Source organism: Cyprinus carpio, chromosome A20, assembly GCF_018340385.1.
Source record: "Cyprinus carpio isolate SPL01 chromosome A20, ASM1834038v1, whole genome shotgun sequence".
In the NCBI taxonomy this organism is placed as follows: Eukaryota; Metazoa; Chordata; class Actinopteri; order Cypriniformes; family Cyprinidae; genus Cyprinus; species Cyprinus carpio.
The window spans coordinates 5,407,079-5,420,928 of NC_056591.1; the positions used below are offsets into that span (position 1 = coordinate 5,407,079).

Genomic DNA, 13,850 nt, shown 5'->3' on the forward strand with positions numbered 1-13,850 from the left:
GATTATAATGACTTATACTGTCTTTTTTTGTGTTATGTTTCATGTCTTTGAGAGAGGCATACTAGTTTTGATCTTTAAGCTGTTTTTACAGAACAACCATGACTACAACTGCTTGGTCCACAATACAGCTCTCTCCGCCATCCTGTCAGATCGGAGGTAAACACTTGACACCTGACAATACACGCACATTGGCGTGCTTCTCGTGACATCATAAACTAGTTGTTCAGTTTGGTTCCGTACACACTGTATACAATTTCTGTAAATGCGGTTGTCACTTTCTGTATTTGACTGGAGTTGTCACTCCCCTATTATAGTGAACTATGTGTGTACAGAATGCGATTAAGGAGTAAAAGAAGAACTGACAACCGAATATAGTTGCAGTGTGTACATGGCCATTGACTACAGCATTTCCTAGAAACACAGTCCTTAGAAACTGTGGTAGAATATTTAATTAATTACCTCAAAGAACTTCTGTATGACATAGTTCCCAAAGACATCGGTCATGAGTTGGTAAGCAGCCTGTAGGATTTCCCCAAACACAATCTGCCTCTCTGCAGGAGTTGCACGCTCCAACTTTTGCTGAATAAACCTGGACATTGAGAAAAGGCCTTACATTAAACACAAAAAAAGTGTTTCTGTGAATTTAAAGGAATACTCAAAGTAGAAAGTTCTTCTCTTATTATTTTCAGGACATTTTATCTCAATAATGTTTTAATAGTGTTCAACTGCTATTTTTGCAATGTTTCCAGAGACGCATTATCTAAAATATGTATCAAAAATGTCCAAAAAAGTATCTGTTATTATGAGAAACATATACAATACAGTTAATAAGCAGATGTAGGATTAAAAAACAGACATCAGACATTATAAAATGTGCAAGACCAACATACAAAAGGTATTAAAATTAATGCTATTCTAAAACACTTTCAAACACAATTAATTTTCATGGTATTAAGGTAACCTCCTCATTTTCCATTACTGGAAAGCTGTACTAAAAAAATTCCAGGATTTCCAAAATCCTGCAAAATTATAAACTGGGAGGAGTTGGGACCTGGATCCGTGCTGGTCTTGAGAGAACTCCACCATGTGACCAGGCAGATCTCGCAGCTGCAGGTTGGGAAAACGATTATTCCGAAAGTCCTCTAATAAGCGGCTACGTCCCGAAGGCATAACATCGGAGCGGCTGTAGCGGGCTCGTGGTGGGGGAAAGAGCTGACTGCTAGAGCTGAAAAGACTGGAGGTACTGCCCGAACTCCTATATTTGGCTTCTGCTCCCGGTGCAGCCGAAATATAACGGCCACTGCCATTAGTCAGACCACCTGAGAAAAGCAGGAGAGAGACGAAAACAGGATTTTGAGTTTACAGTTTTCTTCGCTTGTGCAACCCATGACATGCGTGCCCCACACTTTGAGAACCAATGCACTAAACAAAACAAACCATACTAAGCTCAGGGGGCTAAAAGCACTTTCACACAACTTTTGAAATGGACAAGAGGCCATCTGACTTCAGTTTGGGTTTGCTGAAAATTGTTTTCATTTAACCAAAACTTTAATAGAGAACGGGGGCTGTTTCATAAAAGATGCTAAGAAAAGCGTCGATTACAGGCCAAAACCTGACTTTAAATAACTTAACTCAATCAGGACTAAATCGGTTTCATAAATGATAATTTAAGTTCACGCAATCTCACTAATTCATTTCAGGTTCAATGAGTCAGGATAATTTTATGTGCATGCTTATTCTTAAGCAGCCTTTAAGGTCGATCATGGATCAAATTGATCCACCATGGCAAACAGCAAATATCTGTGCTGTTTAATGCATTTGAGATGTTGTGTTTTAACTGACACATCACAGGTATATTTTTCATCTGTAAATGTTAGAAAGTCATGCAAATATATACATTTTGCTGTCAGGAGTGGGCGAGGCTTACGCGAGAGAATGAGCGCTACTGAGTGCATGTGCGCTAAACAGATGGAACGCAATAGAATAATGGCGCAATATTTCTGAATAAAATATGCATTCTGCTAAAATATTTGTGACACATGTAGAATTTTATTTTAATAACTGTAAATCAAATGTAAGCTGCTAATACAGGCATACTATCTCAAATGAGGTAATGTGTGTTCCTCTTATCAGTTAAAATGAAATCTGATTTCTATTTTTTATTTTCATTTTTAATTCAGTGGTTTTTAACTTTTAATTTAATGTTTTTAATGCTTTAAAGAGCAATTTTAGATTGTAATGTTTTAATGTTCTAATAACCATAAAAGGTACAGTGGTCATAAAACCCAAGAGAAAGGCTGCATGGCTAGAAACTAATTGTATGTGAGAGAGTCAGTGGTAATATCAATGCATTCCTATTGGTCAGTGTTAGAGGAGCTCAGTTTAGCCTGACAGTTAGCCTGCTCCAGACCAGGTTAGTTTCTATGCATAAGATGCCACAATGACTGAGCTTGAAGCTACAGTAATTTTGCTTTATGAATCCAAATCAAGTGAAAATAAGTCAAACTAACTGAAATAAGCCTGGCTTATTTGGTAAACTTGTTTTACGAAACAGCCCCCTGGATTGCTCATGGCATCATAAAAGTGAAGCCACCGTGCCACCATATTGGTATTCCGACACATTCAATTGAATTAATAGGAAATTGTACGATTTTAATGAAAAAACATCACTTATCGAGTCAGCGTTTTTATATCTGAGATCTCCCTGTACATTCTTACAATGCCAAATTGTTATTTGTTTAATGTCAGGAATTTTCCCTGCCTATTAAAAAGTTCATATAAAGGTTCATATACATTACAGAAGCTTACATCGGATGAACATGATGAACATCGGACGGACGAGATCTCAACTTTATGCATTACAAATGTCTTAGTCTGATATGTTGCTCAATCAGGAAATAAAAGTTACAAACACTTATCCTTAAAAAACTAATCCTGTGTGACTGATACACTTCAAATCGGGTGATTTCAGCTCAAGGTTTTGGCTGTCAGTCAATGATGTCCTTTGTCAGTAGCAGTGTATCCCACAGACTTACACTCAATGTGTAGTGACACTTCCCCCAGGGAAAATATAGGCTATATACAGTATATATTGTGGTGGTCAGTGTTGATATTGTGGGGGGCCGCCACAAATAAATCAATGTATGGGAATCACTGAGTAGGGAATAGTAAGATGCAGGGGCGCCGCTGGGGGGGGGGTGGTGGTAGGGTTTTGAAGTTAGGACTATTCTAAGGGCCAACGCACCCGAGATCTGTTTTATTAGCAGTATTACTAGTAATGCTATAGAAATTATAAATGTATCTACCAAAGAGTTACAAATAAAACATTTCATTATGAATGTTATGAATGAAAAAGTAACCCAAGTTTTTCTCAATTTAATGGTTTCATGTGTGTTATAACATCGTAAGTAATATATTTAGATCCAATAGCGAATAACGATGAGTTTAGGCTCCTTTTGACGTGCAATTTTCCATGATCTATGCATGTTTCATGATGTTACGAATAAAAGCACAAAGTGAAACTACAGTTATTAGCCCCTCTGCGCCTGAAGTGCACCCATTGGGTTTTGTGTGTTACAACAATATGAGCAATATCTTTGGATCTCATAGACAGATTATGGTAACTCTAGGATCATTTTAATTGGGAGAATTTTCTGAAAATAATGATGTGTGGGTTTTCAAGATCTATGCATGTTTTGTGAAGTTATGAATAAAAACGCAATGTGAAGCATAGAGCTATTTTTCTTTGCAGCGCCTCAGTGCGCCTGTCTGGTTTCATGTGTTCATTCTGGCTCTATGAACGAAATCTTTCGATCTGATCAACAGATTATGGTAAATTTGGGCTATTTTTTAATCAGTGTTTTCAATGTTTTCAAGATCTATACATGTTTGTTGAAGTTACAAGCTAAAACGCCACAGGAGTGCAACCTCTGACTTTTTTGTTAAGCTACATGACCTAATTATTTTCCATGTCTTATCGCTTTATGAAAGATATCAGTTTGAGCTCTTTTTAATCGGGAGTGTTTTCTGCAAATAATGACATGTCGTTTTCTATGATATTTGCATGTTTCATGAAGTTACAAGCAAAATCGCCAGATGACAACTACCCAGTGTTGCCAACTTAGCGACTTTTCAGACCCCCTTGGCACCTTTTTCGAAAAAAGTGACTAGCGACAAATCTAGCAACTTTCTTGGACGAACCTTATTTAGTGTCTGAGACTTTCCTCTCCGCACACACCTCTCTCTCTGCATCTGCTCTGTTCAGCGAGCGCAGAGAGGAGCAGCACTTTCAGTTAAAAAAATTCTGTTGCTTCTAACTCTATTTTACATGCAAGTATAGCCAAGATCACAGCACAACCATTGTCTTGTATGTGTATTTGATTTCATTAGACAATGTCGTAAATATGATTTTAGTGCAGATTAATATCTTTGAGAGCTGGTTATGTAGTCTTAATGGACCGTGTTTCAGTCATTATAAAATTCAGTTGTTTGTCAACAGAAACATTAAAATATAATAATAAAAACAGTTTTATTGAGAATTTGGCTGCATTAAAATGCAGTATGTGAGCACAGGGAGGCAAGACAATTCGACGCACTTACGTCATGAATATGCTAATTAACGTATGACGTCATCTAGCGACATTTAGCGACTTTTCAGGCAGGGGTTTAGCTACTTTCCATTGAAAGAAGTTAGCAACACTACAGCTACCTAAGATTTTTTTGCTAAACTACATGCTGCCTGTGGATTTTGGGCTCATTTTAATCAGGAGAAACTGATTAAAAATAATGGTGCCTACTTTTCCATGATCTGCTACTGAGAGGGATTTTAAAGGCTGAGATTCTAAACTTTAAAATGATACATAATTTGTGTTATTCCGTTCACGGGTTGGATATTAATTTGATTTTGAATTTTTTCGTGCTGGTGGTGTCCCGCTGGCAACATTAATATTAGGATTTTGTTTAAAATCCCCCACCGCAGCCCCGCCACCTAAGAAAAATTATGTTCCCGTGGCTATGGGTAGGTCACTGACTAAATACCGATACCTAGTGGTATAGCAATAGCAAAAGTAATAGGTCAGTATTATTAAATTGCAGACAAAGATTTTGGATAACTAGGTTGGCTTGTATGTTTGGTGTGGAATGGGTGTGGTAGGGGGCCTGTCCTCATTTTCTTTCATAGGGCCCAAAATTGCTAGCGGCGCCATCTTACTAAGATGGCAGCTCAAACATTTGCAGTGGCTTCACCACCGGATGGAAGTTTAGAACGCAATGAGCTATCCAGTCATAACATAGATCAGTGAAACAAACCCTGACTCAGATAAATCAGTTGAACCAAGAGATCATACCCAGATGGAGGCTGGATGAAGACCCATGGGAGGAGGGCAAAGAGGGTGGAGGTGTCAGAGGGGAGTGACCAGGTGTCAGTCCAATGGGGCTGGGGGAGGAAGAGTATCCTAGGCTGTTGTAAAAAGATTGGCCAATGGGCGTCAAGCTGCTACCACCGCCACGCTTATACAGGTCAGAGCTGGCCAAAAGGGAGTCCCGACGGGTTGCACTGCTGTTAGTGGAACCTGATACTGCAGGAGTACAAAAAAATAAAAAAATTAAATTAAATAAAAAAGAGAAAGTTGAGCACAACTGACAAACTGATCCATGCATCTCAAACAATATTCAGTCAATTCCTTCATCTAAAGCAAGGGTATCAATTTTTGAATCACAGATACTCAATTTCTGCACATCCCAAACCAGCTTGTGTGCACCCTCATAAGGGCCAACTGAACATGTCAGACCAATTTCATAGCTCATTATAAGGGGCAACTCTACAGCTTGATCATCATACAGGTACCACATATAATTTCACAAAGATACAAAAAACTGCAACAAAATATTCAATTCTGGGAGATTCGGATAGCGACCTATAGGGCTGTGCGATATGGACAAAAAAAACCTATCACCATTTTTTGATCAATTTTGTGATTTCGATTTTAATCATGATTTTGACACACAAAGACATGCTTTACAGTCATAAATGCATTCAGTATGAATTTGTAACATATTTCCAAAAGAAAACCAATGAGAGCTTTATCAGAAAGTTGTAACATGCCTCTAGAACAGACATAAGTCAAAATAATCACTAAGTAAAGATGTCAAACAAAATGTCTAGACATATGGCAAAAACAATAAAAAATAAAATAAAATAAATCCCGTGTCCAGGGCTTTTTTTTTTTTTTTTGCCATGCATTGGTCATAGAGCTCGTTGCAGAGGTGCCTCAGGTGCTGAAATATATTTATTGCCCAAGGTTCACACATACTCCGTCTGCAGTGCGTAAACAGTATGTGTATGCGGTGCAGAAGCAGCAGCGAGAGCGTGTTATTAAAATAAACAACAAAATAATGCGCGAGCGCGAATCTGTCCGCTCCTACGCAGATTTCCTTTGCTCTGTCACAAAACCAGACTCAGATACACTGAGTGCAAAACCAGTGCACAGATACACGCTGCTCTCGTCCAGAGAGAATGCACGCAATTAAAACATGTCTCTCACTCACTCACAACTCTATCTATGCTCATGCGCTAGATATTCATTCTTTTCGCACCTTTCAATTTCCAATCTTTTCTGTTCATCTTTTACCGCGTGCAATGTGAACTTTCTGATCCATTAACATGGGCTCGGAAAAAATACGCATCACAGACAGAGTGTGTGAACCTGGAGTTACGTAGGCATATACCCAGTCTGTTCTGTTCTCGCGCTCCACTTAGGTGCGCTGCATTCTGATTGGATCGGATAGCATAATGCGGGAGGTCGGGACCACGGGAAATTGTGCTATAAAGCAATTTAGAAATTGCGCACGCTCAAATCGTGATTTTATTACAATTTTGATTAATCGCACAGCCCTAGCGACCTATTCACAGAGGAGTAGTGAGTTCTGTGATCCTAAAAACCTGGGAATGCGCTACTCACGTGACCAGTCAAATAATGTAAATGTCTGCTGTAAATAAAATTAATGATTTTTATTATTGTTTAAAATGCATTTAAAAATACTTATTATGTAAAATGTATTCTTATTATTCCAAGCTTATTTTATAATATATAATCATATTTATTTAAATATCCTGTTTAAATAGACGCACTATAGTTGAATATAATTATATGCAATATAGTTATGTAGCCTATATATCCGTTTCTAATACACATTTTAAAACTGTATTGCATACCTGCTGCTGCCATAATAAAGACCCATTTCGAATGTTTGCGTGCTTTTCTTATCTTTCTGCTCCCAGTTGCTGTGAGCAGTTATGAAGTATTGTTATTTTAAATACTTTTCAGCATTTCAGAAAAAAAATATGTATGCAAATTACACCGAAGTACAACAGATAAAGTACCTTACGATGTTCGGGAGTGCTCAAAAAGAGGTTAAGCACTGAATTTTGAATCAATTTCTTCTTGTAAACTCAGAGATGTGGATTCGGACGGCAATAAAATTACCACACGACCTGTGTTTGTCAAAAAAACAGTAGGTAATTTGGCAGGGAATTTTACGGGGTTGGTGAGAGAAAAACACCAGCATCCTGGATTCGGACGGCAATTAAATCACGGACTACCCCTTGTAAATGGTGAAAATCACTTACATCCCCCTGAGAAACAATTACCGTTCGAATAGGGCTTTTGGGTCAATTTTTCAAAACTTAGATTTATACATCATCTGAATAAATAAGCTTTCAGTTGATGTATGGTTTGTTAGGATAGGACAATATTTGGCCGATCAACTTTTTGAAAATCTGGAATCTGAGGGTGCAAAAAAAAAAAATCTAAATATTGAGAAAAATCACCTCTAAAGTTGTCCAAATTAAGTTCTTATCAATGCATATTACTAATCAAAATTTTAGTTTTAATATAGTTACAGCATGAAATTTACAAAATTTCTTCATGGAACATGATCTTTACTTAATATCCTAATGAGGGAAACACATGTTAGGTAAAAAAGTGTATAGCCTGAATGCACTGTAAGTCGCTTTGGATAAAAGCGTCTGCTAAATGCATAAATTTAAATGTAAATTTAGTGGTTTTTGATAAATGCGTTTTATTTTTGGATATTTTTAAATGTATATATTATTGACTTAAGACTGGTTTTGTGGTCCAGGGTCACATATTAATATCTTGGAACTCTGTTTTAGAATAATTTTTAAACAGGCTATTTTTGTTTTTAAGATCTTTTAGTTTTGAAAAAAAGTCTAAAAGATATAACATTACATTCCTACTTTCATAGCAGTACAACAAATTTGACACTTAATGCTAAATAATGAATGTATTGATTTTGTTTGTTTTTTTTCAACTAGATTGTGAAATAGTTGATATTCCGATTCCCAAATGTGTAAGCAAATGGATTTTGCAATTTAAATAGTTTTATAACGATAATTTATAGTAGTTAGTGCATGTTTATGTAAATGCAACAGTGACAGTCAGATTTGATTTAAACATACCATGAAAATCTGGTAATATCTTTCTGGTTTTAAGTGCTATAATCAGGTCCCCGGTGCATCTAGCAACCGAGGAAATGTGAAAAAGATTAACCCAGTAAGCCTTTTTCTGCAAGTGTCTGAGAAAAAGAGCACATCTGATTTCGTTCCCTTGGTGACGTGGCAAACAGGGTTTTTCCTGGCTCAAAATTAGGCGGAGGTGGTAACATCCTGATCATGTGCACACAATTCAGCATCGACTGTTTGTAATAACTTATAGTTTTTATACTAAGCTACCAGCTTGGCATTTCTCATTTAAACTTTCTATATTGTTAAGAAAACACCCCAAATCTCATTAAAAACCATATACTATTGTAATCGTGTGTTAAATATAGGGCCCTATGAAATAGGTTTTATTTTTTTCCAAATTCCGTTCAAATTTTTCTAGAATCCTTTTTAATGGTTAAATTAAATTTTATTATCAAAAAGCATGTCTATAATTAATTAAAGTCATGGAACTTATACAATGTCACATCAGTTTATTAAAAGTCTGACAAAAATGACGTTTAGGGCACTATGAAATATTTTATTTCTTTCACCATGTGTTTTATTGTTACCAAATTCTGTGTTGTAGCATGTCTAATTATTTGAATGCATAAAAACAACTTAATTTATTCACATTTATTCTTAAAATAGCCTTATTAAATGTTTTCTTTTTCCTCAGAAATTCTGTGTTGTGTAAATGGTTATCAAATGAATGCATAAAACATTAATTTAATTTATCTTTAAATTACTGAACATTAAATTATTTTTTTGGCAAACAAAGGGGATTTACCATTAAAATTAAAACATGGAAAAAAAAATTTCATTCCTGTGCGATTCATTCAGAATGTGATCATTCCTTAAAAAATAAAGTTTTAATAATTTTAGTAGTAGTATGTACATTCTGCTGAACAAAAGTCATATTTCTGCTGCGATGTATTCGAGGTAAACCGGACTTTTATTTTGACGGGTTGCTGTGAATACCTTTCTGTGTGTAAATCATATGATGCTAGTTTTACTCAAATGAAATGGTAAAATACTCATGAAGTGAATCTCAGAGCAGTTCTGGAGATGTTGTGTATTTATGTCCTCATTTCGTGAGATGACATGCTGAAATCACAGCGAGCATCACGCGCACTTCAGTGTGTGTGTAGTAAACGGAGATATGATCGCATTATATGAGTTAATGCTCAGCAGATCGCGTAAATCAATGGAAAATTAATAGAAATTATGATTCTGTGTAAAGAAATATCAAGTAAACTAATAATATCAGTATTTTTTCCAAATATGAACTAAAAGCTCTAATGGAAGCGGCACAAAATTTGGCGGAGGCGGCCACCGCAAATCTCTCTATACAGGAAAAACCCTGGCAAAGGGATCCCATTATAATATAACTGCCCCTTAATCTGTAAATTTACACCCAGGGCGCCGTCATTTTGATTTCGCAAGCAACAACGGTGTACAGTTCTAATGCCATGGCAAAAGTTTGAGCAAAACATACTACTGTTCTGCCTAGCACAGAACGCTATTTAGAGTCCCAGCCTCAGAGGAGACAACAGAGCAGTGGATTTACTGATTTATTTACTGTATAACGTTATTGCTGCTGCCACACAGATCTGAAAAAAACAATTTTTTTTCCCAGCAGTTTACCTTCACAGACATAACCGACTGTTTTTGTAACTCGTGTGTTTTTAATGTAAACTTCTGTGTGAAAGAGAACTTAGTTTAGTACTCACATGCTGTGACAGCCGCTTTCTGTCTGTATGCTTCTGATGTGTGTACTCAGAAAACTGTATATCAGAAGTTTAAACTCATATGGTTTAAAACACTATTTCAGCGTGACAGACATGATAATCAGAACCAAAACAGATGTTTTTAGCAGGTCCGAGCTGTAATGGCGCAGCTATATTCTGGAAAAGGGGACGGAGAGCAGTAGCTCATTTTCATTTAAAGAGACAGGCCCGAAAAACAGCAAATTTCTGCTCCCACTCAAAATAGGCATTTTCAAAAAGATATAATAAATGATCTGTGGAGTATTTTGAGCTGAAACTTCACAGACCCATTCTGGGGACACCAGAGACTTATATTACATATTGCAAAAAGGGGCATAATATGTCTTCTTTAAAACATGCAAATTTGTCTAAAAAACACCTGTGGTGTACCCGTGGCTACTTAAGATATATTGAGGTTTTAATACTTTGGCCTTGAGTGACCTATAACCTACACGGGCAGATGTCTATTTAAACAGCATTCTAATCAAAACAAAACATAAAAAGAGGTTGATTTAAGAATTTTTTTTAACTTTAACAGTCACCGATGCACACCATGCAAATGTGAGCAACAAACCTGATGAGCCAAAGGCACCAAGTGCAGATCCCAGCCCAACACCTAGAGATCCACCAGTGCTGCTGAAACCCAGAGAGGTGCTAGGAGGTGCCGCGCTTGTATGAGAGAATAGCGAGCTGCTCTGGGAGTTGGGAGCCACTGAACTAGAGCCATAGAAGGAGTTGGAGGGCAGGCCACTAGAGGGTGGAGGTGGTTGCTGCTGAGGTTGAGGCTGCTGGGGTTGTTGGCACCCCATGGACCGGTAGAGACCGTTAGCAGGACCAGACATGCTGTTACCAGAGCCTGATGCAGATGCAGCTGCAGCTAGACAGAGGATGGAAAGAAGTAAAAGAAAAAGGAAAGAAAGTAATAAAATGAAAAAAGTAAATCAGTTTGGTCAATAGAATAAAAATACACAAATACATTATTAAATACAAAGTCCAGAAAAGGTTTTCTGTTTAAAGAGAAGGCAAAAACAAGCATAATCACCAGCTTGTGCAGCTGCTGGGTTGATGAGGAGAGGGGTTTGGACCAGTCGGACAGGTCCACCCAGGCCAGTGCGAGCTCCAGGACCCATGACCAGCGCTCCAGTCGGATCATAGTAAGCAGCTGGTGCTAGAACTTGGTAACCTGATCAAAACAAAACAGATAGGGGTCCGAATCAGTGTCTTTACAAGTGTGTGTAAAAAAAAATAATAATTATTGTTTTACTACAGGGTTCCTGCTCCTTTTGAGCAAGATGAATAAAATGATAAGTTGTAAATAAAGATTGTAAGAGTCCAAAATACTATTTCAGTCAATTTCTGCAAAAATTATTTCTTTATCAGTTTTTTTGTGTAAAGATTAAATTCAGTAAAGACATTAACAAGACATTTAAAGTTAAACTTAAGAACTGCCTCTGCCATTTCTCTCCTAAGGAATCACTTGAGTCCAAACTGTAATACAGTATGAGATGCGGGATAAGATCATTGCATGCATAAAAAGATTAGCTGCCTCATTTGAGATATATTTTCTAATAAGTCTATACCAATTTAGGTTACTCCTTACCATTTTTCATAGCTTTTTTATATGTTTATCAAATTTAAGTTGTGAGTCTAAAACAATACCTAAAAAATTAAACTCATCTACCTCCTCTATTTCTTTATTATTTACTTGAATTATTTCTTTTTCTTTTTGCTTTCTATTATAAAAGCGCATAAAGACAGTTTTCTTAACATTCGAAGTAAGATGATTTTCCTGGAGCCATATAGATATCCTTTCCATTTGTTTATTTAAAACTGCAGCAACCTTAGCAGATGACTTAGCCGATGTATAAATTACTGTGTCATCAGCATAAACCTGACATTCAACATCTGGACAACAACATGGTAGATCATTTATAAATAAACTAAAAAGCAAGGGGCCTAAGATTGAGCCTTGTGGTAAGTCCATTTTATTTCTCATAAACAATGATTTTTTATCCTCAATTTTAACACACTGATCTCTTAGATTTAAATAAGAGGTAAACCACTCAATTGAACATTTACTAAAATTAAATGCACTTAATTTAGATAAGAAAATAGTGTGGTTAACTGTATCAAATGCCTTTCTTAGGTCAATAAATACTGCTCCCATCACATGTCCCTGATCCAAAGACTGTCTAGCTTTTTCCAAGAAATAACATATAGCTGTTTCTGTGGAATGCTGGGCTCTAAAACCAAATTGATGTTTATGTAGGAGGTTATTACTCTCTATATAGTTTATTAATTGTTCAGCTACAACCTTCTCCAAAACCTTTGACATAACCGGCTAGATTGATATTGGTCGATAATTTGAAATCAGGCTTGGATCCCCTGATTTTAAGACCGGTGTAACTACAGCCTTTTTCTATGTGTTAGGGAAAACACAGTCTCTAGTTCATACATTTATCACATGAGTTAATGGAGCTATCATCACGGTGCTATATTTTTTAAATCAAATTAATGTCTAAATTGTAAACATCTTTTGCTGTTGAATTCGGTAGAAGCTTTACAATTTCAGTTATTCTATTTTCTTTAATCTCCTTAATAAAAAATGAATTTGGTAGCTCATACTCCACTTTATTATATAATGATATTGGTTTGAAATTTTGAGCCAATTCATCTACTGAACTTAAAAAAAATATATATATTAAACTCATATGCTAGAGAACCTTTATCATCAATTACTTTTCCATCTATTTGTAACTCTTTGATTGCTTGCTGCTTATGTTTTATTTGTTAAATTATTTGTTTCCATAGGGTTGTACTTTGACCTTTGGCACTCTCTATTATTTGTGTATAATGTGATACTTTTGACTTCCGTAATTCTTGTACTACTTTGTTTCGGAGACCTTTATAGATTAAATTATCTGTATTTAATTTAGACGATAATGCCGTTTTTAAAGCTTGGTCTCTTTTTTTCATAAGATTACGAATATCACTGCTTAATCATGGTAATTATACATTTTCCCTTGAGCATTTCAAAGGAATATAATATTTGTTTACCAAGTTAGTTACAGTTTCATTTAAGGAAGTGCAACACAAGTTCCCCTCATTTATCTGTAATATATTATCCCAATCAGCGTTGTTGATCTCTAATTCAAATTGACCTAATTTAGATTTCGGTATCCCAAACTTAATTCTATCTGGTCTCTGGTTTTTGAATTGCTTTAATCGTTGTTTAGTTAGTTTCCTTACTGTTAATACCATATTATGATCTGATAACCCTGTCAGTAGATAATAATTTTTTATAATACGCTCTTCCCTAATAGTAAAAATAAGATCTATCAAAGTCTTACTAGTTCTGGTCACTCTTGTTGGCTTTTTTATCAGCTGATCATAATTAAATTTGGACAATATTTTTAACTTTTGTCTTCCACATTTATCTGCCCAATTTATATTAAAATCACCATAAAATATTGTTTCAATAGAATTATCAAATATTTCCAATAGTTCTTTCATATCATCATAAAAAAAAGAGTGTGTGATGGAGGATTATATAAAACAACAATATTAAATTTCATTCGAGG

General features: G+C 35.9%; 1 protein-coding gene across 7 annotated transcripts in view; it reads right to left on the bottom strand.

Moving 5' to 3' along the window:
- The window catches only part of LOC109111929 (pumilio homolog 2-like), a 99,912-nt gene that overhangs the window by 25,709 nt on the left and 60,353 nt on the right, over nucleotides 1–13,850 (bottom strand). For 6 of the 7 annotated variants that reach the window (XM_042777434.1, XM_042777432.1, XM_042777433.1 and 3 more), the window contains exons 12-16: nucleotides 11,312–11,452; nucleotides 10,844–11,146; nucleotides 5,346–5,576; nucleotides 1,052–1,319; nucleotides 460–589 (exon numbers count right to left, since the gene is read on the bottom strand). In XM_042777434.1, the coding sequence (XP_042633368.1) occupies nucleotides 460–589; nucleotides 1,052–1,319; nucleotides 5,346–5,576; nucleotides 10,844–11,146; nucleotides 11,312–11,452 (1,073 nt within the window). The remainder of the gene's footprint in view (nucleotides 1–459; nucleotides 590–1,051; nucleotides 1,320–5,345; nucleotides 5,577–10,843; nucleotides 11,147–11,311; nucleotides 11,453–13,850) is intronic. The other variant, XM_042777431.1, reaches the window with a different exon arrangement.